This window comes from Eleutherodactylus coqui, chromosome 9 (assembly GCF_035609145.1).
Source record: "Eleutherodactylus coqui strain aEleCoq1 chromosome 9, aEleCoq1.hap1, whole genome shotgun sequence".
Lineage (NCBI taxonomy): Eukaryota > Metazoa > Chordata > Amphibia > Anura > Eleutherodactylidae > Eleutherodactylus > Eleutherodactylus coqui.
The window spans coordinates 42,078,076-42,105,136 of NC_089845.1; the positions used below are offsets into that span (position 1 = coordinate 42,078,076).

General features: G+C 43.2%; 1 protein-coding gene across 1 annotated transcript in view; it reads right to left on the reverse strand.

The window, feature by feature from the left end:
• The window catches only part of SLC22A23 (solute carrier family 22 member 23), a 128,651-nt gene that overhangs the window by 74,382 nt on the left and 27,208 nt on the right, over positions 1 to 27,061 (reverse strand). The window contains exon 2 of the mRNA XM_066579282.1: positions 5,390 to 5,493. Within this exon, the coding sequence (XP_066435379.1) occupies positions 5,390 to 5,493 (104 nt within the window). The remainder of the gene's footprint in view (positions 1 to 5,389; positions 5,494 to 27,061) is intronic.

The window sequence follows — 27,061 nt, forward strand, 5'->3', positions numbered from 1 at the left end:
AATAAAATTGTATTGAAAAATTCCAAGGACAAATAGAGGAAGGGCACAATGCAGTTCTAAGAAAATGTTCGGAATGGTTACTTCAAGGAGAATACAAAGATAAGTAGCTGCAACAATGCCAAGGTTTTCAGAAGGTTTAAAGCATTTCTAGTTAAATGCCTAATTAGAGGCTTTGTTTGTCATATAGAGTGCTTTAATATAGGAAGACTTTAGCGGCCACTGAATGCAAGTCTTAAAAGGGAACCGGTAACGTCCCCACATAAGTTATGGGGCTGTTAGGGGACGTGACAGGGAGTCGGGGAATGTACTTTATTTTTTTAATACAAGTCTATGGGAGATCGCGCACACAGAACTCTGAAGTTGTGCAGTACGAAAATTTCACTCTTTTCAGAGGGAGACGCCACTGGATCACGGGAGTATAAAAAATACCCGGCGCCCGGTCACGTCCCCTAACTTAGTTTATGGTGCTGTGGGAACGTGACCGCTTCCCTTTAAACCTTCATTATCTTCTTCTCAAGACTCCTCCACAATTACAAGGTTTGACATTATAATTTCAAATAAAATGACCAGTTTGCTAAACAGCCTGCAATCATTTTGTGCAGAGACATTCCTTATGTGTTGTTGCTACTCCTTTAAGCATTTAGTGGAAAGAAAACCGTATTTGCACTTTTTTACTTAAATGATATCTTGTACTCATGTTAAATCCTGTATTTTTCCTAGGTAGAGTCATTTTCTGGTTGCTTAGAAACCCTAAGAATACGGTACATGCGTACTTGGGAATAACTGCAGTCTTGCTTCTCTTCATCGCTGGGCAGCAAGGCGATAGAAAACTATTTGATGCTAAGATTTATGAAGGGCATACTCAAGGTCGGGGACTGTGACCTGAGGGAAGACGTGTTGCACAATTTCCATAGAACACTTTGCTAATCCATGACGAGCTTATGAAAATATTACATTAAAGTACAGAACAATATGTATCACTGTACTATCTCCACTACAGTGTTTAAAAAGACAATGCTATGTGGGCAGTAAAAACAGGAGGTGGACAAAAATATGGAAACACTGTACTAAATGCATGCCTTAAATTACATGGGATTATAAATCATATTTCAATAAGACACGTAGAGTGATTTTAAGTGGAGGTACTATGACACAGGTACTGTCGGGCAAAAGTGAACATTTGCCCGAGAAACAAGGTTCCATTGGTCAGGGATTTGAGCCACTCAGCTGCTGTTACCAACTGCTCCCATGTGATTGTTCCCAGCAAGAGAAACCACGTAATCTTGTAGATATGATACCTTTTAATGGCTAACAAAAATCCATGATGTAATAATAGCGAGCTTCCGAACCAACGCAGGGTTCTTCTTCAGGCTTATGGATTGGATCAACTGCTCTCAAAACCACCCAGAGCAGGGCAAGAGGTGAAGTAAACACAAGTTTGGTGCAAAAGCTCTCATTCAAGCAGGAATCAAATGGACAGCTCAGTGCCAATTATTAAAATTTCAAACATTTCATATGGAGTTTCCATATTTTTGTTCAACCCCTGTACATTGTAGATCTAAGAATAAATGAACAGTACACCTCAAATTCTTTCCCTCACTAAACATTAATGAAACTAGAGTATCACCTACAGATTTAATTGTTAATTTTTGATCAAAACTAGTGTAATTTACATGGCAGACAATGGTCAATGTTTCCAGTGCAATTTACAATGACAATTGGGCTTCCATGACTAGATTTAGTGTTAAGTCCGATGAAGACTATACACGATTTATAAACTAGCATTTGGAGGAGATGACAGAGGAACATGGAAGTTCTGGAATCCCTTTCAGTGTAAGTCAACTATTGACTTGTACTTGACATTGAACTGCACCGAGTAATGGGTGGTCTTAATGGTGTTGGATGGTGAAGGGCAAAATAAACAGTTTCTGGCTCATTGGAAAATGTTAGCTATTATTTTTGCATATTGAATGAAGTCAGTTTTAGATTGATTTCACAAGCAGAGCGCATCAAAATACATTTTAATGGAATTGGTTTGGACACCAAAATCTTCACAATGTTTCACAATTGCAGGCAGGTGATCTAAGGCCCAATGTCTGATTTGCAGAATCCGCGCCAGATCCACAATTCAAGCCGCCCATAGGGAAGATGAATTAAAGCATGCAGGTTAGATTTGCAGACCCTTTGGTATGGAAAACAAAACCACAGCATGCTCCACTTTGGTGTAGTTTGCTTCCATTGAAGTCACTGGAAGCTGTCTGATCCATGGCCCGTCCGCAGTTGAATTGCAGATGGGCCGCGGATTCCGTGGGAAAGCAGGAGTTTATGAAAAAAAAAAGCTAAACTGTACTGCGCTTGTGTGCCGATTGGCATTTCTGCGCACATCTGCAGTACAGGGGAAAAAAGGAAAAAAAAACACCCGGACAGGTACGCAAGATCGCCGGCAGGGTTGCATTCTGCTGCGGGTTCCCGCATGTGGAATCTGACCCTGCCCGTGGACATGAGACCTAAGGGTGGTCATACACTGAACGTCCTGTCAGGCACAGATGTCTTGCAGGTCATCCCAGAGATAATTGTTCCTGTGTTTTTATACAGGAATGAGAATCGCTAAATGGATGAAGTCAGAGCGGGCCGGAGATCGCTCTGGTCCGTCCGCCGCCGCCTACAGTCACAGCAAGTACGCAGTCATTCTTAAGTGAATGTCTGCACGTTTACATGGAACGATACGTCTAAATGACAAATGAGAAGTGAAAGAATGCTCATTCATCGTTCGGATTCTCGCCGATTGCAGAAAATCGTTCCATGTAAAAGCACCTTACGGCTGGGGTCACATGGGTCATATTCTCAGCGAAAATCTCACAGTTTTGTCGCAGCGAAAAACCGCGAGATTGCCGCCAGGAAAGCTCAGCTTCAAAACCTGCGGATTTTGGAGAGGCTTCGCCGAATGCTTTTCTGTTGTGGCCGGCTCTCTGAGGTGAGCGCGGCTGCAGCAGGGGAGGAAAAAAAAAAAAAAAAGAACGGACATGCTGCATCCTGGGAATCCACGTCGCAGCACCGGCTTTGCCGCCCTGTGTTAAAGGGATTTTTGACAAATCCCGTCCACATAGCTGGCCAATAATGGGATTAGCGGCCACAGGCGGATTTGCCGTAGCAAAATTCCGTGGGGAAAATCCGCCCCGTGTGACCCCAGCTTTGGGGATATTCAGATGCCCGTCTATTTGGGCTGTGTGCCATCTATATATTCAAAGAAACACATTGCCACATAATAGCATATTGGCTATTCACATGATAGCCTACAAGACTATTCATAAATGGCACATGCAATGTGCTATCTGAGAATATTGGACAGCACATGGTTGGAGCTCTGTTCTGTCCAACACGAGATGCGTCAGAGTTTCCCAGAGCGCAAGTTACATTTAGCTATATAAGGAGTAAGGCTAAAGGTCCTTTTACACAGGCTAATTTCAGGCCCATGATGAGTGCCAAAACCACCACATACCAAGTCAATTGACGCTTGTTTAAATGACCATCACAGCTATATAAAGCTGTACGGGAGAAGTGTGATGAAAATGTACGACATACATATATAGCGATATATAGATATCTTTTGTTCCACAGGGTTAACTTCATTTTATCCTGTAAGCTCTTTGAACTTGCCAAGAGCTTTTATTGCAGGAAGCAGCTGTGGAGAGAAACGGGGTGAGGATCCATCATCATTGGAGAGGAGCTTGTGTTTGACACCAGACCTAGGTACTGTGAGCTTCAAAGAAAAAAGGACAGACAGATGGATGGATGTTTGTCCAAGGTGAACATTCCCCAGTTTAGTAACAGGGTTATAAGACAATGGGCTTCGGAATATTTACGGTATTTGATCCATTATTACTGTCCAGTCTGATGCAGTTAGCATATGTAGTGGATTTAAAAAGTCTACAGACCCCTGCTAAAATGTCATGCAAGTTGAACATTTTTCTCATATTGTATTTTCATACACATTTTGCATTGATTTGTATGTCCTTTTATCTTGTCCATCTTTTTGTACGCATTGCATTTTTTGTATTAAAGCTTAACACTTTAACAAGTTCAATCCTAGTTGCTCTGAGTCTTTATAAGTCTTCCGTGGTGTTAACTCTGACCTTTGGAGAGCAGTGTGCGACTGTATTTGGGGGACTTCTAGCTCCTGTTCTCCAGGAGTGGTGGCACATAAATTTTGTTCCTAAAATAAGCAGCATTTTTTTTAAAATTTTATTTTCAAACCTTATTCAATTACACTGTATGGCACATTGGTAGGGCTTTTCAGTATGCAAATTCCAGAAAGTCTGCATCAATTACACGTGTAAACTTTGTGCAATAGCATATTACGCGCACATAATAGGCAGTGAATGGAGTCAATGAAAGTACATTGAATTTCATTGATCCATTCACACGTTCGTATATACATTGCTTGTAATACGCACGCAAAAAAAAAAAGCATGATCTTTTTTTACCGCGCGATACAGTCCTATTGTTCTCCAAGTTCTCACATTGCGTATGTGCAGCATTTATATGCAACCTTGCTAAGCGACAGAGCGGGAAGTTTATTTTTTTTTCTTTTTAGAAGTTAGACTGCGAATGACAGCGTGTGTGAGATACGCTGTCATACTCTGAAAAATAGCCGCCATACACGGAGATACGTCGACTCACACCACAGTAAAACGCTGCGCCATACACAGGGTTTTACAACACACTGGTGTGAGTCCGACCTTAGGCTAACAGGGCAAAAGTTACAGAACAAGTCACCAAATGCAATGATTTCATTGCAAACACAACTGCCATTACTTAAAAAGTACCTTTACATGGGAAAATTGCTCATTAATCAAAATCATTGTTTTTTAGCTCACCTAAAAAGCAAACAACTGTTTGGCCATGGAAACAAGAGTTTCTCAATCTTTGAGCGACTGCCTATTTACTGTAAGGCGGGTGGCTGGAACGATCTCGTCCCGCTCCATTCACAGAGCGGCTACTGCTGCATGCAAAAGCACAGGAATGATATAGTCACTGGGACGGCTGTCGGGTGCTTATGGGCCCAACAGTGTCTCATGTAAAGGCACAACATGTATTTGGCGGCTTGAATTCATAAGAGTTTCTGCGGAATGGGGGGGGGGGGGGGGGCTATCAAATACTGATCTCTCAGTAGCTCAGCCCCAGGTTTTAGATCGGTACTTTGTGGCTGGGATTGGAGTTTTACTCTGTAAGACATAGCATAAAACATAGCAAAATATTTGAACTATTTATTTAAAATTATACAATAGACAATGGAATCGTTAATACTAAAAGGCATTCGTTTAAAATTAAAAAGGCAATTTAAACATTTAATTTTTTCAAAAAAACAAAAACAAATCCAGTGTCTTACCAGTCAGCGATACATCCTGTAATCAAGTATCCAAATATCAAGCCCACAACCAGAGAAAACTTGGCTATATGAACTTTCCATGATGCGTCACATACCAGATCCCACTGAAAGACAAAAGCAGAAGCAGCAAGGTGAGCTCAGGCACCCTATGATAAGACATCCTACCTCTTCCAGAGGATTTCTCCAATAACTGATCACAGGGAACACTTTCCACATCTTCTATAGTTCAGGTTTATATTTCATATGCAACACATACTGTACAAAGGATAAAATACTACACAAAGTGTCAGCAGATGTGATTAGAGTGCTTCTTATGCTGTACCACAAGTGAAGGGATAATAAGAGACTGTAAAAGCTCTAAACCCTCCCATAATTAAAGGGCAGGCTAAGTTTGCCCAAATCTGACTTGTGAACAAAAGGCTAATTCAGCCCAGGCAACCCCAATGTACCACCAACAGCTAGTAGCGGGATCCATACATGAGTCATTGCTCCAGAATGCTTTACTGTTGCTTTTGTTTCTTCTAATAAGTGCCAATTAATACAAATACATTCTGTATGTGATCATATAGTAAATCCATGATGGTACAAATGGAGCCAAGTGGAAAATGCACGCATGAAAAGAACTTCTGAATCCTTACTAATTGTAGAAGAATGAATGCTCACAAGATGAACCTGTCCATTAAAACATCACTAATAGAATGAACTAAATAAGCAGTAAAAAAACAAAAAACAAAAAAACCTGAATAAAATGATAAATGGAAAAATATTCCTCTTTACCTCTTCAGCTTGTTTTCTTCCTTGGAAACGACGCTGAGATACAACAAACTGGCCCTTTCCGAATCAGCATAAAAACTATCTGGACATGCATTTAAAATTGATTGCTTCCCTTTATTGTTCCCAATCAAGCTTATAAAAGAACAGAAGAAGATAGCACTCAATCCTTCCAGGACACAGGACCCAATTGATGCAAGGCAACATTGTTACTCTCGAGCGACCCTGCCACAAGTGTAACTACATTCTTAAACGGAAGAACACCAAAAACTTGAAAATTTACAACTGGTTTATTCTTTGTCCCAGGATGGTGACGACTGACCATCAAATTACTAGGTAACAAAAATCAAGGGATTTCTCTATCCCCATCCTACTAGGGGTCCATATTCCCATGTGACAATATAGAATTTATTTTTATTCTCTATGGTCTGCCTTAAATTAAATAAGCCATGGACACAAGTGGCGCTGCGTTTGGAAGAAAGTAGCTAGGCTTTTCTAATCGGATACTACCCCTTTAAATTGCAGCATGTTCCGTGATGTGTCGTATATCAAAGGATAAATACAATATGATTTTTTTTCTTCATTTTAAAGTACACAATTGGGCAGATTTTTTTTACACTGGGCTAGCTTGCTAAAAAATGTTGCCACTTTATGCCGTGTACACCTGCCCATGCCAATTCCCCAAAAAGGGGTAAAGTTTAGGGGGGAATGCAGCCGTTCCAGATAAACATTTATGTATGATTTATGCCAGAAAGTGGTAGAAGCTATATCAGAAAGCTACTCCAGCTTGTACGCACAGGGACTGACCAGGACGCGCCTAATATATGAAGGCCTGTACCTCTACATATACTAGGCGCATCATGAGCTGGATGCTATTATATTAAGACTGACAATTCAAAGCGGATCTTCATAAATCTCCCCAATATATCTGCTGCACTATAGCACCATATTGTGTAGTGTATTTGGAACCGTAACACATGGGATAACGCGGCCGATGCATAAAGAATATATTTTTTGTATTGCATAAACGGGGTTTCCTTTCTTCTTGAAACAAAATATGAAGTCTGATCAGCTGTAAAATTTGATCCCGGCAGCCGTCTCAGTGAGCTACGGGATGATAAAGCAGTGTATTAGTCTTTAGACCAGTTACAATAAACTGATGCCCAACTGATATTTAATAGTATTGCCTTGCCAATGAATATTGATTAACAAAACTGCTCCATCTTCGCCACCTCTTCTTCTTAGTTAAAAAGTCTAAGTGCTATGAGATCCTCCTAAGTGGATTTGTGTCGAATATCCCATCTCCCTTGTGAGCGATTATTAAATTACCAGTCATTTTGTGATCCAGCTGTAAAGTATTTAACATAAGGCCTCGTATTAGAAGTTTCAGTAAAATCCAGTGTAACCCAATTCCTAACTAGATGCCACAATCCTAATTAAAGTTGAGCCATCGCCATAAATTAACATTTGCCTGGATGACAGTGGACTAAACAGGTCTTTAAAGGGCCATTCTTATTTTGAACCTTTATGGTCACAAGTCATACCTGTAACAATGAGTCAGCTTTTATTACAGGATATTTCTCTGGCACATAAATCATCAATCATAAGAACTAAACATTGTATAAAAGAAAATCATTGACAGCCTACGAGCCTCCACCGTCTGGACCTCACATCTGCACCCTGCAGTTCCAGTCTATTTCGGTTGTTCAGCTGCATCCTCCAAGACAACCAACAAAAACAGTAGAACCGAACTGCGTCGAATGGGCCCCATCAGCTATAATGGGGTGATTGTGGTATTCTAAACAGCATTTTCCCAGATGAAACTGCGCAATTGTGCCCAGGATTTTGCGCCTCAGACGTTTATGGAAATGGGCCTTTTAGACATATGCCAATAAAAATGGGCCCACCATCTGTCTCCAGAACAAGAGTCCTCTGACCCCTATGTCTCCTGCTATGACTACTGTGAGTGGAAAAGTGCTTAGCTCTTTCCATTAAAGGGGTTGTCTCGCGAAATCAAGTGGGTCTATACACTTCTGTATGGCCATATTAATGCACTTTGTAATATACATCGTGCATTAAATATGAGCCATACAGAAGTTATTCACTTACCTGCTCCGTTGCTAGCGTCCTCGTCGCCATGGTTCCGTCTAATTTCGGTGTCTTCTTGCTTTTTTAGACGCGCTTGCGCTGTGCGGTCTTCTCCCCTTCGGCTCCGCTCGGCAGCATCGGCGTTTTGGCTCCGCCCCCTTGTACGCGTCAGGAGGCTGGAACCGGCACACGTCATGGGGCGGAGCTACGCAATGACGTGTACAAGGGGGCGGAGCCAAAATGCCAATGCTGCCGAGCGGAGCCGAAGGGGAGAAGACCGCACAGCGCAAGCGCGTCTAAAAAAGCAAGAAGACACCGAAATTAGACGGAACCATGGCGACGAGGACGCTAGCAACGGAGCAGGTAAGTGAATAACTTCTGTATGGCTCATATTTAATGCACGATGTATATTACAAAGTGCATTAATATGGCCATACAGAAGTGTATAACCCCACTTGATTTCGCGAGACAACCCCTTTAACTTCTAAGAAAATATCCTAGCACACTTGACAATACTCCTTTAAAACAAACAAATGGATAAGAGAAGAACAGGCCAATAAAGTATGAAGTCCAGAGTAGATTAGAAACCCGGAGGACGTCAAATTCACAACCTGAAGTACACCTTTATATCTTTGAGCTCATTTAATGTAATATATAGCTGTACGAGCGTGCCCATGAGCTGACTGCGACACCTGAAGTGTTAGACGGCCAGGATAATTATAGTGAAATGCTCTGTATATTATAGAAACATTACTGTTACTTGTACATTGTTTGAATGTGAATAATTCATGGTGAAGCATATACATTATATATGGCATAAGCGCTTGTATAAAAAAGTAACTAGAATACAAGGAACCTACCCTTACTGCTGTTGTATCGAGTGAACACAGATGTGACGAAATGTGAAAGTGATAAAAATACACCCAAATTAAACAGTGATTTGAAAAGTAGCATAAAATAGATACTACCATTCTTATACTACAGCAAATCTAAGTACAGCCATCCGCAGGGGAACCCAATACCAGAGTAGTGGATTTTTCAAGATAGTACATATTATCCAACCAAAATATCGGACTGCAAAAAGTTTAAAAATCCCCACTCCACTAGTACAGGAAGAAGTTCGTGTCACAGACCTTCACATGTACAGCAAGTTTACCATCTGGCTATTCATTTGACCTTGGGGAGGTTTGTGGTTGAATATGGCTGCTGGTTTATTCCATTTACTGCAGCTCATCCAGCTTCACTTTAATAAACATTTACCCACTTTAGACTTTTTTTTTTGCAAAACATCAAATTTAATAAAGTCCCTCAAGAGCAACTTAACTCCTTATTGCTTGGCATGATCCAATATTTAATAGGCTTTTCCCGCCACTTAAAACTTGCTTTAAAGCCACTTTGTACTTCTTGGTTGCCCCTGACCAGGACCTAAGACTATTGCAGCCAATCATTGGCCTTAGGTTACTGCTGGGGCCTGTGATTGGCTGCAGCAGTCACATGTCCTGCTCTGAAGCAAGTGGCTGTGAAGCAATTTTAAGTGGGGGGGGGGGGGGGTGGCAGATTAATAATATGCATAGGATAGGTAAAAACACCATGTAAAAACAATTGAATGGAAAAGTCCTAGAAATGTCACAGTTAGAGGGGTATTCCAGGACTTTTACTAGTGATGACTTATGCCCAGAATAGGTCATCAATAGTTGATCAGTTGGGATCTGATGCTCGTGATCCCCGCTGTCAATGCAGCCAAACTGGACATCTACATTAGTGATCATGGCTGGAAGTGTAATAAACAGCTTCACTCCCATTGAAATCAATGAGAGCAAAGCCCTTTATTACATTTCAACCTCTAACTGTAGCGAGGAGTCAGAAGTGTAATTATTAGTAGCTGCCCATTTATGTCACTTTGGTAGGTGGTGCCAACTGTCTCTCACAAAGTAGAAACTCCAGCAAACCACTCATAAAACGCATGAATATTAATAAATCTCTCCCTGTGGTCTTTAGCTATTGTTATAGGAGCTTTATGGAGGCAGCTTATAACATTACACACTACCTGGGATAAAGGATGGCCCGCTATCCCAATTGGGCCTTAGGTGTGAGCATTTAATGTTTAGCTAGAGGTAAACTTTAGAAGGGCCACTCTGGCAAAAAAAAACAATAAACAATTTTTCCATCCCTGCATCCCCCACCTGATTGCCTGTCACACTCTAGACGTCTCTACTGTATATTGCAGTCACTTCCATGCAGTGCAGCCTCCTGCCCAATACATATCAGACAAACTTGATATTGAAATCTGTCCGTCTCCTCTTTCACTATTCTGTGCCATCAATCCCATGATGTATCAGCACAATCTTATATGAGCAGCCTGTTAGGGCGACGGTGTGGTCATCACTACTCTGTATATTCACCCATATAAGCTACAGACCATAAATACACAGTCAGAAGGCTGAACTATCACCTATTATAATTTGTTTTACAGGAGCCTCTAATCATCAATAACTGTAATAGAAGCTTTTGTCCCCCCTCTAAAGAGCTGGTGTGGCAAGGTCCATCACACAGGAATTCTGCCAACTGAAAAATGGACTTATTTAAGGGGAACATAAACCCAAGTGATCAGAATGAGACCACATAACCTGAAGGACAGTAAATGAATAACCAAACAAGGTAATACTAGCTTACTTCTATATACTGAGGGGCTAATTATATAATGAATTAAATAAAAAAAAATCTTCACTGTAGTGGCTCTTTGACAGGTCATATACTGTAATTAGCAATCATACACTCCCAAGCCGCTGCTATGGAACACTGCTGATAGGGCCAAACTGGTTAGGGACACACTCTTGACAAGGAGGAGATTGTAACGTACAAATAAATTGCCAACTGAACATCTGCAATGAATGGCACAACATTGAAAAAGATGCTCTGGAATGGTTATTCTATCATATGGAATACAAGGTATCTGCTAAAAGAGACAGGTTAGGATGCTGATTGACCCTTTAAAAGGGCCTATCCAGGCAAAAAAAAAAAAGCTTCTGAAAATCTGCTTAGGTCCTTTTAGATGAACCGAACAAGCGAGTGATGTCATCGTTGGCTCGTTCTCTGCCTGTATTCATGCTGCACGAGAGACGTGGGGTATTATTGTATCTTGACGCCACTGGAAGCTAGGGGTTTGACAGGGCTTCCATGGAGGACACTTCCCTGTCACACCCCTAGCTCCTGATTGGCTCTAGAGCTGAAGGTCCTAGAAGCTTGTACTGTAGATTTCGGCCTGAAGTGCCGTGGCATGTGAGTGAGGCGCACTCCAGCGCTCAGGTCCACACCAGTTAGCACAGCTACTCACCTGTCCCCCAGCCTCGGCACTGTGCCCTACCTGCTGTCTGCAGCCGCTGGCTATCACTGACAAGCCCCTGCCGCTTTTGCATCCCTGGTGGGCTATTGCAGTGTGTGGGAGACGCAGGTCAGCGACTGTCCCGCGGCGTAGTGCCCTTCCCGCAGTGGTCCCTCACTCTGCCGCCAGCGGCAGTCACTATCTGTCCCCCCTGCGCTGTAGCCTCCCTGCTGCCGCTGGCCATTTAAAACTTACATACTTCGTCATTGATAGCATAGCAGGTCCTGGTCCCTACTATTGTCTCTGTTAGCAGCCAGAGGAGATGTATATACACAAATACAACACTGAGGTGATCCTGCACATGCGCAGATGCTTAGACTGGATGCTGGCGTGACAGCATTGAGCGCTGAAGCAGCTAAGGGCCTGGGTCTGCCCCATATGTCGTCTTGAAACCATCCCACACCCCTGCAACTGGGTTCTATTGGGATTTGTGATTTAAGGCCGTGGACCATTGTGTTTTTAAATGTTGTGTTTCTATTGGCTAAGATTGTATTTGGAGTGTATATATGTCTGTGTATCTGGGCTTTGGTGACTTGACAAAGGCTGCAGCGACAGCCAAAACGTTGGCATCAAACCCGTGTGGCTTAAATAAAGATGAAATTCCATGCATTGACATATTTGGGTAACCCGCTTTGCGGCTCCAACACATAATTTCTTCCTAGTCATTGTTGAGGTGCACTAAACGAAGAAAAATAGAACAGACTCTGCTCAAAATTTGTGGTGCTGGACAGTGCCGTGATTGAATGGTTGTCTGAAAGGCTCCTTCGAGAACAATAGGAGCGTTACACCGTGATTAGTGCAGCACTAAAAATGCCCCGTTAATTGCAGAAAAAAAAGCTTGTGTGTGAGGGAGGCCTAAGGCAGCTTTTACACGACCGTATGTAAAAAAAATTTTTTATTTATTTATTTTTTTAAACAGCATTTTTTTTGCAAGTTTGCTTGCATTTTTACTGCATATTTTCGTACAGTAAAAAGGCAGGCAAGTAAGCCAATTATGTCACAACTCCCCTCTCGGTGGCATAGCAACCTGCGTTTTAAAAAAAAAAAAAAACCCCACTAGTGACAAAGGTTTAGTGCTGCGTATTTCAAGTGCATAAAAAAAAAAACAGCCAAAAAAAAACCTTGTGTGAGAGTGTGACCTTAGTCATACTCATCACCGTATCTGGTGCCCAAGTCTCTTACCACTTCCTACTGCAGTGACGATGCCACCGACTACAGGAGCTACCGCCCTGGTACAGGCAGTGATCAGCTGCAGCAGTTTCGCCATTAATAGAACTTGAGGGCTGCTACAGCTGGAAGTAGAGAGCGGCGGGTGGGAGTGCGGCGGCGGAACAGGTGCAGCAAGGAATTATGGGGAAGAGAGTATGACCTTTGTTTGCCAGCTGGTGGAGATTTCCAAAAAGGCATTTTGCCTGGATAACCCTTTTAACTGCATACTGTGAATGGAACATTAAAATGTCAGATCCTGCTAGGTAAAATATCTGCTGCAGTTCTTCATCAGGATCCCTGCAAACGTAAGATATACCCTACAGCTGCCTCTACAAAACGGTCCAGGCATGATCACCATTTCAGGAGCATCCACCCAATACCAGCTAGCTGCTACATAATTACAAGGACATTATTTTTCTCACAGTGGTGTGCTCTGTTTCTCATTAAATGCCCGACTGAACACTTTCTAAAACATCAAAAAAAGCCTTCCGTAAACCTGCCTCGTCTTTATGAAAGGCTGCACGCTTTCACAGAGTAACCACTTCACAAGGTATTAACAGATGATTTCTGTAAAAAGATGAAAAAAGCCCTGAAATGGGAAATAAAGCCCTAACAGCAAGCCCCATCTAAAAGCCATCGTTACATGAAGTCTGTTGGCAGAATTTTTTGAAAAAAAGAATCCCACATTGTCTACCACATAGAACAGCCCCAAAACCTTGACGCGAAGAGTTAAATTGTCCCATGGTAACGGAAGCGCTCTGTTCCTAGGCTTGTTAGGCAAGACGGATTAACAAAAAGAAAAAAAAAATTACCCAACATACAGTGTGTATGCTCAAGGACAGATCCTCCTAACGTCATATAGCATGACATGCATATTAATGTATCCCGAGCCTACGTGTGAGCAACGCTGCAAAGCGGCCAATACAAACACAAAGGGCAGCTGGTGATATTCCACCGACACGCCAGTTTTAAAGGATATTCCTTTGTTTAGGAGCAGGTAGACGAAGCAGAAGCCTGAAGTTTGCGACATCAATTATATACCGCGCTACGGGTGAAATTAGTAATCCGCAAACATACACAGCATATCTGCAGTGTTATGAAAATAAAGGTTTGCCTTATGATATAATGAGAGATTTATCAATAGAGCAGACTCATGCATGGATCTACAAGTCTGAGGCCGCTTTCACACCTGCGCTGGCAACTCAGTCACAGATCCGGCACAAAATACCAGAAGAAATAGTGCTGCATGCGGTGATTTTTTGTCCGGATGGTCGAGAGAAAGCTAAATGGATCCCATTGTAGTCAATCGGGTCCATTTGGTGCTGTTCGGTTCAGTCATAAGGTGAATCTGTTCGGCTTGGGGGGATTACCTTTTCCTGCGACAACACAGCAAGAAAACAGAGCCCCCAACGCAGATGTGAAAGCAGCCAGAGACTATTGCAAATTGCAACAAGTTAAGCAAAATAGCAGAGTCAATGTATCCAACTCAAGGTGCCTTGATAAAATTTGGGCTAGTCAAGTTAGACATTTCTCTTCTTCCCTTTACTTGGTGGCTGCATACTTATATTCTAATATTTTGTGGCTATGGTGACCTGCTGGCAGGGAACATGCCACCCCATGAGTGGATGTTTTCGCTGAAATCAGAGAGGCATTTCTGAAAAAATTATTAGCACAATCAGTTTCAACATCGTAGAAAAACCTTTTTTTGCTTATTAAAAATTGGCTAGCTAGCCTGTCTGCTAACTACATGCAGCAAACTGAGAAGTACAGTGACCGCTGCAGGCGACCAATAAGTAATCCCAATTACCTGGCAAGCAGGTAACCTGGGAACAGAACAGGAGTATGGTGTGGATATATGCATATTATATAAAATATACATAATATGCACTTATCTACTTCACTTATGCTCCTGTTCTGTTCCCTCCGTTCTTGCTTACCAGTTAATTGGGATTTCTTATTGGTTACTTGTAGCACTCGCTGTACTAGTTAGTTTCCTGCATGTAGTTAGCAGCCAGGCTAGCTAGCATACAGCATGGAGTAGACAAGTGCATGTTATATAAATATATATAATATGCGCTTATCTACTCCATGCTCCTGCTGTGTACTTGCACACACGCTAAGCCTCACCCTCACTTATCACGATAGCATCTACAGGATGGGCCATGGAGAAGTAGCCCGGCACCACACTCTTATGAAAGCTGTCTATGCGATATGTCTGTTGTCCATGGGAACCAATCACAGCACAGCTTTCATTTCTTATACTACTGCAATGAAGTTAAAGCTGCGCTGTGATCGGTTGCTATGGGCAACACCGATTTTCTTTTTAAACAGCTTTCATAAGTGTGGTGCTGAGCTAATTTTCCATGGACCACCCTGTTCGACAAACTTCACTGGAAAGTTGTTTACTACAAACTATTTTAAAATAAATGGGCTAAGAGTGAAAGAAATGCTGGCTGGAGGTTTTTGAAAAATTCTGCTAGTGTCTACAAAACTAGGCCAGTGGAGCAAACATGTCCCGGTCCATCCTGGTCAGTCCACCATGCGTATGGGCTCCTAATTAACGTCTCTATCCGCCAACCTTTAGAGGAGTGATATGCTGCGTGGAAACGGAGGCCTTTTTTTTTGGCAGTTACAGATGACATAAGATGGCCCAGCCTATCACATGATCAGCCACACCTAGATCATGTGACTACAGGCGTCCCTTCCAGCCGTCCCACTCCTACTAAATACACATGGGCCTGGCATGCCCTCCACAAAGATGACCGCTGCAGATCATTCAGCTGACCAATCAGCTTAGATGGATAACAGCATTTGCAGCAAAAAGGATGAAAACCATAGAGGCAGCTAAAAATACCCAGAGAACAGCGTTATTATTCTCCTGTGGCTGGTAGGGATGTCCCAAGAGATATAATTTGTGATAGCCAATAAAAGTGGCTCTGTTCCCCTGCAATGTCATTCCTCTAGTGACTGGCGGACATAGGCGCCAAACTGCAATTTGGACTGAACAGGAGGCCAGAGACACATCTTGACAGTAGGGTACAACAGGACAACAATAGGTTTCTGTTGGAATCGCTATCCCATTTTTTGCTAGGAAGGGATCAATCATAAGGTCAGCATAGAGTTAGTCTAACCCCGCTTTCATTTTATGTACAGAGTCATGGGATATCTTTAATTGTTATAATAAAAATTTTAAAGCTCGTATTTTATTTATAAAACTAATTAACTTCTAGCTTCAATCTGTCTTTGTCGCTCTGTAATTAACAGTCTAATGAGGGGGAAGGGTGTAGTTTCTTCCCATATTAGGTGCCAGGTTAGATAGATTCAGCTTTCTATGGCTGTCACAAACAAGAAAATAGAATTAAAAAAAGACAATAAATTAATGAGAATGCATTTTACTACTGTCAATGAGGATTCAATCCTGATATCTGAGCATGAATTAGACAGAAATTATGGTTCATTACAATGTACCTACTGTAAGTGGATGAAAGACAGAACAAACAAGAAATACCGGTTACATGCCAGGTTTAGTTCATGTAGAATACAAGGGTCTGATTCCGCAATTGTAGCAATAAAAGGAAAAAAAAAACAATCACTGTGTAATACGTTGTCTTCGCTCTACGCGTTGCCATAGCATACAGATGTAGTCATACGTGTATGAGCCACAGTGCGGTGGCTTTATGAGGTGGATTACATGAAAGTCATATACAACAAATCCTGAGCTGTAAACCACAAGTTCAGAAGTCCGTCTTACATCAGCCACGCAGACAGCAGAAAGTCGGAAAGTTCCCTACTGAAATAGGAGTGTGGGGGCCTTCACAATGGTGATAAAATTGCACGATTTCCGTGCGATGCGAGTGAAAATGCAGGATTATGAAACCAATGGTTTTTAATGGATTCTTTGACACTTGATGTTTTCACTCATGCAATGTTGCAAGTCAAAAAAAAAAAAAAAAAAAATTTGCAGCATACCCCATCTTTCAGCGCTTTTTTTTTTTTTTCTTTCTTTAAACCTCCCATGTTTCCCTATGGAGTCTCCTTTTAATCGTATTGCAAAGCAGGAACTTGCGATTTTCATGTGATGCATTTTTAACATTAGAAAGTCCTATTGACTTTCACGCTAAAAAAAAACAAAAAAAAACCGGCAAAATCACGTGTGGTAGCAATGTTTTTACAAAATATAGCAGCTTAGATATTCAAAAATCGTTGGGGGGGGGGGGGGGGGGGGGGGGGTGGTGCCGCAATTTTCACACATCGATATTGCGATCAACCAGTGTGAAAGACGCCTTAGGCTCTCTTTGGGAGACTCAGCTAAAAACAGCCAGGAATAGAACATGCAATGCTCTTAAAACGCAGCGTTGGAAACACTGTTTTCAGCCTTGTGTGAGCAGCCCCATTAAATGAAAGGGAGCCTAGTACAGGGATTTCAGCACTGCCGAAAACAGCGCAAAACGCTTTACAAAAAAGGCCCGTGTGAGAGGGAGGCCTAAGGCCTCATGTCCACGGGCAAAAGAAGAATTTAAAAAAACCCATAGGGATGCATTGACCACCCGTGGGTAGATAAATACCCGCGGATGGTCAATAAAAGGGATTTAAAAAAAAAAATGGAGCATGAAAAAATCTGGACCATGCTCCATTTTCGTGCGGGTCTCCCGCGGGGACGGCTCCCGCGGGCTTCTATTGAAGCCCGCGAGGACGGCTCCCGCGGGCTTCTATTGAAGCCTATGGAAGCCGTCCGGATCCGCGGGAGACCTAAAATAGGAATTTAAAAGGATTAACTCACCCGCAGCAGGCCGGGAGGGTCTTCTCTTCCTCACGGCCGGATCTTTCTCGCTTCGGCTCGGCGGATGTGCCCGGCGCATGCGCACGGCACGCTGGCGACGTGCCGCCGGCGTGACGAGTTCATCCGCCGGCCGAAAAAAAAAAGAAGATCCGGCCGTGAGGAAGAGAAGGCCTTCCTGGTCTGCTGCGGGTGAGTTAATTCTTTTAAATTCCTATTTTAAGCACTCATGTCCGCGGGATACATGTAGAATCTGTAGCGGGCCTGATTTTCCCCATGGACATGAGGCCTTAGAGTGTTGTGGGCATGCTCAGTGACATGTGAAGAGGTCACAGTGCATTATAAGCGCTTCAAGGGGAGTGTGAAAATTGTTATAATAATTATATATATACATTTTGTAAAGTCTGTATAATTGTTTTTGCTGCTGCAGCACATCTGATCTTCATATATCTTTTGGAGGTAAAATTTTATATGTGATCAATAAGAGTTTACTGTTAAGGGGATCCACTCAGGGCTGTTGCTTTTGTAAGATATATTGGTTTTGGTATTGATTACAGTGGAGCCCTGCTGGATCTCCGGATCCTTTCCTTTTTGATTTTCCATATTAAGATTAATTTAGGCATTCACCTCATTCTCAAAAATCCCTATTCTTACATCAAATAAGACTTTACAATTGTGAACCTTTATCATCAAGAAGTGCTGCAGGGTCGGCATCGCATACAGCTGGCAGCGATTCATTCTGACCTTTGGGTCCTCAACCATAAGCGATCACATTAATTGTACTGTTCTTCATAAGTCTCACCTTGGAGTCCAACAGCAGATCTGATCTTGCAGGACACCGGCACATATTAGGAAAATCAGTAAATAAAAAGGGGGTTTGCATTAACCTGATCAATTAAAAGCAGCTAATGCATATAGGAAAAGTGCATGTGCTTATGAAGTGACATTCCAACCACTTGCCAATTCAAAACCACAGCAAATTGTGATAAAAACACACACAGCTTTTACAAAAGTGGTTTTCATCATCTGACCGTTCCCTAAGGGTATGTTCACACTGCAGAAAAACTCCCTGTAGGTTCCACCTCTAAAATCCGCATCTTTTTGGCACAGATGTTTGCGCGGTTCTGCACGTGGAATAGGACATGCCTCAGATGTTCCAATGACGGGGCAGAGATAGGGCCCGTAGCTTATGGTTTAAGTGGTTAATGATTGTTCATGGTTATTAGCCATGTTTTAGGCAAACTATTGACCATTGACAATGATCAGGCAATAAGCAAGTCATTAGTAATAAGTAACTGGCTGCATCTCTGCTGCGCAGTTCCTGTGCAGCGAACGCTGTGTAGAACCCTGTCCTTTTATAGGAATTTCTCTCCCTTTATGATCCACACCAGATTTTGTTTCCAAAAAACTAATAATCAGGACAAAATTTGCATTGTGTGACAGCACCACTAAGGGTAGGGTCCCACGCAGCGTTGGCAGCATGACTGACCCGGGCCACAATGCAGCCAAAAGCTCCAGCAAGTGCTGCTCACTAATGATTACGTGGTAACTGGCAGTTCATGGATAATGGAGGGTGCATTCACACCGGCGAATACAATATTAGTTAGTTAAACAAAAAACAAACAATGTTTACCGTTAAATAGTTACAAATATAATCTATTTATACTTCAGGCTGGATTACATGTCACTAAGGTAATAGGCACCCTTTCTAATGTTAAAAACACATCACAAGTTGGTGCTTTTGAGATTTTTGTGCAATGTGTTTTTAACATTAGAAAGCCCCATTGACATCTCCGTTAAAAAAGTAAATAAATAAAAAAAAACACAAGTTGCAAGTGGGGGTATACACTTCTGTATGGCCATATTAATGCACTTTGTAATGTACATCATGCATTAATTATGAGCCATACAGAAGTTATTCACTTACCTGCTCCGTTGCTAGCGTCCCCGTCTCCATGGATCCGTCTAATTTCAGCGTCTAATCTCCCGATTAGACGCGCTTGCGCAGTCCGGTCTTCTCCCTTCAGAATGGGGCCGCTCATGCCGGTGAGCTGCTCCTCGTAGCTCCGCCCCATCACGTGTGCCGATTCCAGCCAATCAGGAGGCTGGAATCGGCAATGGAACACACAGAGCCCACGGTGCACCATGGGAGAAGACCTGCGGTCCACCGTGGGTGAAGATCCCGGCGGCCATCTTCGCAAGGTAAGTAAGAAGTTGCCGCAGCGCGGGGATTCAGGTAAGTACTATCCGTTTTTTTTTTTTTACCCCTGCATCGGGTTTGTCTCGTGCCGAACGCGGGGCCTATTGAAAAAAAAACAAACCCCGTTTTGGCGCGGGACAACCCCTTTAATGTATCATATAAGATCCTGCTGGTTCCCAGGCTCTGGATTATTTCATTTTCTCATCCGATATCAATGCAATTCCCAAAAGTAAGGAGTAATTAGCCACGTTTTAGAGCTACAACCCAGATTTCTGGTATTGGACATAGTACATTGCTCACTCCTCTCTATTATGTGTTATTCCAGAACTCAGGACATCTGATATAAAAGTGGAAGACAAGTGCAGATCTCCACTGGCATTTATTGACAGCGAAGACGATGATTGCACTGGTTAGTTTCCAAAATGGTTTTCTGGATCTTTAGAAAGGACTTCAATAAAAGCTCAATTAGACTGTTTTAAAAACTGTATCAGACACTAACAGCTCAAAATATTATGTTCTCATGACGATTCTTATGTTAAAGGGGTTGTCTCGCGGCAGCAAGTGGGGTTATACACTTCTGTATGGCCATATTAATGCACTTTGTAATATACATCGTGCATTAAATATGAGCCATACAGAAGTTATTCACTTACCTGCTCCGTTGCTAGCGTCCTCGTCTCCATGGCTCCATCTAATTTCGCTGTCTTCTGGTGTTTTTAGACGCGCTTGCGCTGTGCGGTCTTCTGCCTGGTGAATGGAGCCGCGCGCGCCGGAGAACTGGTCTGCGTGTCGTTATCGAAGCTCCGCCTCCGTCACGTGGTGCCGATCAGCCAATGAGGTGGCTGTATCAGCAGTGGAACGCGGAAGACAGAAGAAGAAACTCCACGGTGCACCATGGGAAGACCCGCGGTGCACCGTGGGAGAAGACCAGCGGCGAAATCTTTAAAAGAAATGAAGAAGCTGCAGAACGCTGATGCAGGTAAGTGCAATGTGCTTTTTAAAAACTAACACATGGTTTCTTTTTCACAGGGCATAATGCAGGGGTCTATTAAAAAAAAAAAAAAAAAAAAGCTTTCGCCGCGAGACAACCCCTTTAAATCCAGGCATAATGAAGGATTTCTCTTGCCTGGAACATAACATGGAGTTAGTCACCAAGACATCTAATATTAGGTCCTCATCAGGGTGTCCAAATGGAGAAGAGCTAAAACTTTTCTAAAAGTGCTGATCAGACAAAATTCACTGCAGTGTAAAATAGAATCCCTGGTTAGGAAAGAACTCCACGGTACTGTTGTATCTTGTCTCCACTGGAAGCTAGGGGTTTGACAGCCCATAGCAGTGGGAAACGCCCCTGGCAGGCCCCTAGCTGCGAATTGGCTCATGGACAAGCGCTGTTGCTCGGGTTTTCCCCCCTTGCCCAAGTAGCATATGAGGTTCCAGGTGGTGTTCATGCGCTCCCGGTGTCCAGCGCAGCAGGAGCAGAGGAGCACAGGGGCGGAGAGACTGAATGAACAGTAGCCGCAACGCCACAAAGGGGCAGCGGAGAAGTGACAGAAGCTACGGAAACTTACAGGAGGCTATACAGATTGGCCTCTCCGCTCCCGACCACGCGGTGAGTTTTTCTATTGCTCTGCCATCCTCTCCCATCCAAGCTCCTGTCACATCTAGTAGTTCTTACTTCTCCGCTCCCAGCTCCGCCACATACACTGGCCCCGGCGTGCTCCTTAATCTGCCCTCTAGCCTTTTGTCACACACACGCCACTGTTCTGCCTCGGCTCCGCCACACACTTTCCCCCACGTGCTCTTTCATCTCCTCCTGTGGTCAAGTCAGCGCTGAGGCACCATCGGCCGGCTGCAGAAGGACCAGCTGCAGGGGACAGCAGGGAAGCTCTGCCCCAGGAAAGCTCTAGCCCCTTGTCAGCCAATCAGAAGCATTAACATGGTGTTAATGTCATTCGGCAGGCCTCCTACTACTTTTCTAGTGAAGACAAGATACAACAGTACCGAACCACACATAGGCCTGACAATACTGCTGATTGTTATATGCATTACACCTGTGCGAGATTTCAGTCCCCAGGCACTGATGGGTACAAGTGCATCTACCCGTTCCTCTATTACAGCTTCCCATTATAACACCTCATACACTGGTCCACCATACTGGCAGATCACCTGTTATTGATGAACAGTCTTTTAGGTAGCTGCCCTTCCAATAGACATCAGCTGTGCACACTAGAATACATTTGTCTGCATGCATCGTAAGATCTCGTTAATATAAACCTTCCTGTGCTGATTGTATCAGAATGGGAGATTTTCACTACTTTATATTTTTATACAGATAATGCAGCATTTCAAGATGTAAATAAACCAACCTCAGAGGGAAGGTAAGTTATAAGGAGTTTCATGTTCCTGTAATTAGCTGTGTGGAAGGTGTACTTTCCTGCCTCCACTTGTCGGTACTTATAGCTGCCGCTTCGTGCCCGCGCGACAAGGTACCTTATACAGGATTTAATCTTTGGGTTAGACATCTTGATGTCCATCTTATTTTAAACTTGTCATATAGTCATAATTTGTGATATTTATGAATTTATCCTTAGCATCTCTCACCTACCATGTGCCAGGTATAATTCTGGTGTCTGGGATGTGGCAGAATGGCTTTGTGCCCTCTCAGGCACTCGGGCCCGGTTGGGCCTACTACGTCAGCATCCCTGTAGCTAGGCCCCTTAACGAGATTGCTAAATTTTATCTTCATGAACTTGATTTGGGAATGAAAAAGGTATTTAAAATTAACTTTAATCACAATGTGAAGAGAAATTAATAAGCGAGTGTGTAGCTTTAGTTTTGAGTAGTTGGAAATAACAGATAGGAAGCAAGACACAATGGACACATTTGGGCCTCACTGGGATGATGTGACGGCATTTACCTCTAGTGATGGAAATGCAGATTTAATGGTTGTTTTTTCACCCGCTTCTTTAGCTTCCTGATTCCACAATAATCTGGAACACAAATATGACATCGTCTGGAGCCTGCCATAATGAATTTGATTGGGATTTTTCTTCCACTACAGAGATTTCTGAAATCATCTGCGAATCCGCTGGTAAGTTAGTCGCTCTACATGTTATGGAGCCGCTTTGGTTTACATTAATGACACTTGTGATATATTGTGTCCTTATTACTGGGTATATTTTTAAGCGCTGTGGGATTTGTGTGCACTATATAAATCAGTATAATATTAGGAACTACAAAATGTTTCAGAAAAATACATTAATGCAACTTCTATTTGGTTATAGAATAAGGAGTATAAAACCAAGTTCTTCCTCTACTAATTGGTCTTCTTGGCCAATACCTGCCTACTAATCATCATTTCTTTGTAGATATGGATCCTTCACTAGTCTTGCTGATACCACAACCTGTTGCCGGCTATGTGATGGTCCACTGGTCAGCCAGCGTGAGGACAGTCCATCCACAAGCCAGCAAGTTCCATCTGGCTGCTCTGCAAACCACAAGCTCCCTACCAAATGTAAGTATGTATGGTATTCAGAGAGTTGTAAAACTAACATCACACACAAAAGGAGGTTTGCAGGAGAGGTTCCCAATGACACGTGGTTACCTGGATAATCAAAGGCTGCGTCTCCTGGCCCTAGTTTTCTCGGTTTTAAAATGTCATAGTTTATCCTAAAATTATCCCATACAATGTACTCATGTAGTAAATATGTAAAAAAGAAATGTTATATGTGATTTATAATTCATTCTAATTATCACTCTTCACAGAATACCATCAAGGACGCGCCTAGCCTTCTGGAAGATCCTGTATCCAATCAAATGACAGCAAGCAGAGATCTTTAAGACTGAGAGAAGTTGATATAAAAGGTATGTTGGACAAATGAAAAAAAAAAAAACTCCAATCATTTAATAATGAGATTATGCAATGGTCTGGTATATAAACAGCCTTACCCACATGTTAAGATCACAAAGACTAATTAATATAATCCTCATAATCAGTTTCAGTCTAGGACCATAGCAGATGTATATTATGTATTAAATACAGCACATGCAAACAGTGACGAAGTAGGGCAAACAGGACACTGTTCTGAGGGTTGAGCTGGGTCCCAGTGGTCACACCCCCACCAAAAAGTGGGTGCAGAATAAAACAAAAAAATAAATAAAACACCCCCTGTCCAGAATACCCTTTAAATGGCCCTTCTCCAGGTCCTAGCCAACTGGATACATATCACTGGGGGTAGTGCCAAGTAACATAGCTTCTTTCGCGCAAAGGCCTCCTGCACACGGGCAAAAATTCTGCGGTGGAATTTCCCGCAGAATTTCCGCCCGTGTCCGCTGCCATAGGATTGTATTATAAAATGCAATCCTATACACACAGCCGTAACTTGTCCGCGTGAAAACAAAATTACAGCAGGTCCTATTTCTGTGCGGGTCTCCCTGAGGCCCGCACAGAAACGTCACTAGTGATACGCCACAAAGTTAAAGACATTACATCTTTACCTATGAGTTGCTAATAATTGGTAAATACTAGCTATAAAGATAAATACTTAAGATATTTGCACTGGAGGGCTGCTTGGAAAACTTCATTTTACAGTTCACTTATCTTTGTTTCCCAGCCAGGTAACCCCCAGAGGACCAAGTACTGATTTCCCATATAATAAGGGCTCTATTACGCTGCTGGATGCCTTTACAATATCTGGATTTAAGACAATAGCAACATAATCCGCGTTTAGTAGTTTTGACCCCCCCGATCACTGACATCTCAAGTCAGGTCCAAATTCTCCTGGTACATAAGATGCATTTTACATAGTTTGCCTTCTTTAGATTAATGCCATTATTTAGCTAATCAGCATTTTTGCTCTTTATATCAGAAACAAATCCACCTAAACAATCATTCAGCCATGACATCTACAGGCGGTGCGCTCAGGCCCATCAGCGTCTATTATCATAGAATGGTTCCCGGGCTCTGGATTATATCATCTTCTCCCATCTACTGATATCAATGGTTTTACCCACTTAAGGCCTCCTTCCCACGAACGGATTTCCGCCGTGTAATTCGTGTCGAAAATCCGCTGCGTTGCCCGCAGCTATTAGGTTCTATTGAACCTAATAGCTCAGGGCACACGGTGCAGAACTCCACCGCGGAATTCCGCACCGTGAAATCTCCTGTTTTCACCCGCGGCATGCTCTATTTGCCGCGGGTGTACGCGCTGACGGCTTCCATTGCAGTCAATGGAAGCCGTCCTTTCATGCTATCTCCCGCTGTAACACAGCGGAAGATAGCGTGAAAACGCTTTCCCGCCTACCGCCGCCGCGTCATATGTGGCCGGCGCGTCACATCACACGGCCGGCCGCGTCATGTGACGCGGCGGCGGTGGGCGGGGAAGCGTCATGCGGGCGCAAAGAAGCCGGATCCGCTGGTAAGCATAGGGGCTCTGGGGGGCGCCGTGACGGGCTTCGCCACGGAATATTCCGCGGCGGAGCCCGTCACGCTCGTGGGCAGCTGGCCTAATACTTGGAGGTTTCAACAAGGTCACTTAGATTTCTGATGATCATTCTACAAGCGAGGAAACATCAATTTGCAAAAGGAAGGAGTAATTAGCCGCGTTGTATAGCTACAACCTAGGTTACTGGTATTGGACATAGTACATTGCTCACTCCTCTGTGTGTTATTCACAGGACTTCTGATGCAGAAGCGGTTGATGTTTATTCCGTGCCGATCTTCAGTGACGATTAGTGACAGCAATGACGATTGCATGATAATACCAACAAAATCTCTCCCCATCTTCCTAATCCGGAAGGGGGGGGGGGGGGGGGGGGGGAGAAGTTTCCCAAATTTTCCCAACCTTACTCCACATTTCCCAATAAACAGAAAAACCTTAAAGGGGTTGTCCCGTGAAAGCAAGTGGGGTTATACACTTCTGTATGGCCATATTAATGCACTTTGTAATATACATCGTGCATTAAATATGAGCCATACAGAAGTTATACACTTACCCCCTCCGATGCTGGCGTCCTCGTCTCCATGGCACCGACTAACGCTGTCTTCTCCTTCCATTAGACGCGCTTGCGCTGTCCGGTCTTCTGCTCTGTTCAATGGAGCCACAGCGCGTGCTCGCGCCGGAGAGCTGGTCTGCGCATGAGCAGAGGAAGTGCATGTCACTATTACACATGAAATAGGAAACCACTGGGTAACACTGACATGGAAAATGACTTGGAAGGGGTGGAGGGGGGGGGGGGGGTTACTTAGCAGCAGCTGCCTGACAGTGGTTGCTCCAGTTAAGCTTATAGTTGAGGCAAATCGAACCATGCGGTGCATCAAAAGAGGTGTAGGGGCACATGATGAAAACATTTTTCTTCTTTACAAGTCACTGGTCAGACCACACATGAAATATTGTGGACAGTTTTGGCACCGTACTCCGACAGGACATATCAGATCTTGAGTGGGTACAAAGGGGGGCAACTAAATAAAAACTAAATGTGTGGACTACAATACCCAGAGGTAATCAAAATTGGGGTAATTTCATTTAGAAAGACAGCAGCTGAGGGGGCATCCTAATAACTATGTATAAATATATGAGAGGGCAACAGAGATCTCTCCTATCAGCTAGCTAGTTATACCCAGGACTGTGACTAACAATGGGGCATCCTCTACATCTAGAGGAAAGAAGGTTTCTACACTGACAGAGGGGGTTCTTTACTGTAAGAGCAGTGAAACTATGGAATACTCTGCATGAGGAGGGGTGATGGTGAACTCCCTGAGCATAAGGGGTTCCCAGACATCTTTCCTGAGTACAACAGTATTACATGCTATAGTCACAGATTACCTCAGAAGGGTCAGTGATCCAGGCATTATTCCAATTGCTAGATTGAAGTCGGGAAGGAATTTTTATCTTAATATGAGGAAAACTGGCTTCCACCTCATGGAGCTTTTTGCCTTCCTCTGGATCCACAAATGCAGGATAATAGGCTGAACTGGGTGGACATATTTTGTCAGCCTTACATACTATTTACCATGTTATTATAAGTGAGAGCAGCGGGGTCCCCGGCTGCAGAAGAGATCACTACTGCAGCAGCAGACCACATCATAGGTCCAGTAACAGGAGAATGGCCGCTAATGATCGGGAGGCCCAGCAAGTAGAGCACCAGTGCATGGGAGATAAGGAGCGCCAAGTCCAGTGAAAAAAGTAGGGGGATGTCAGGTGAGAGGTGCCGGCTTGTAAGTGATGGCACAGCAGACTGGGGAGG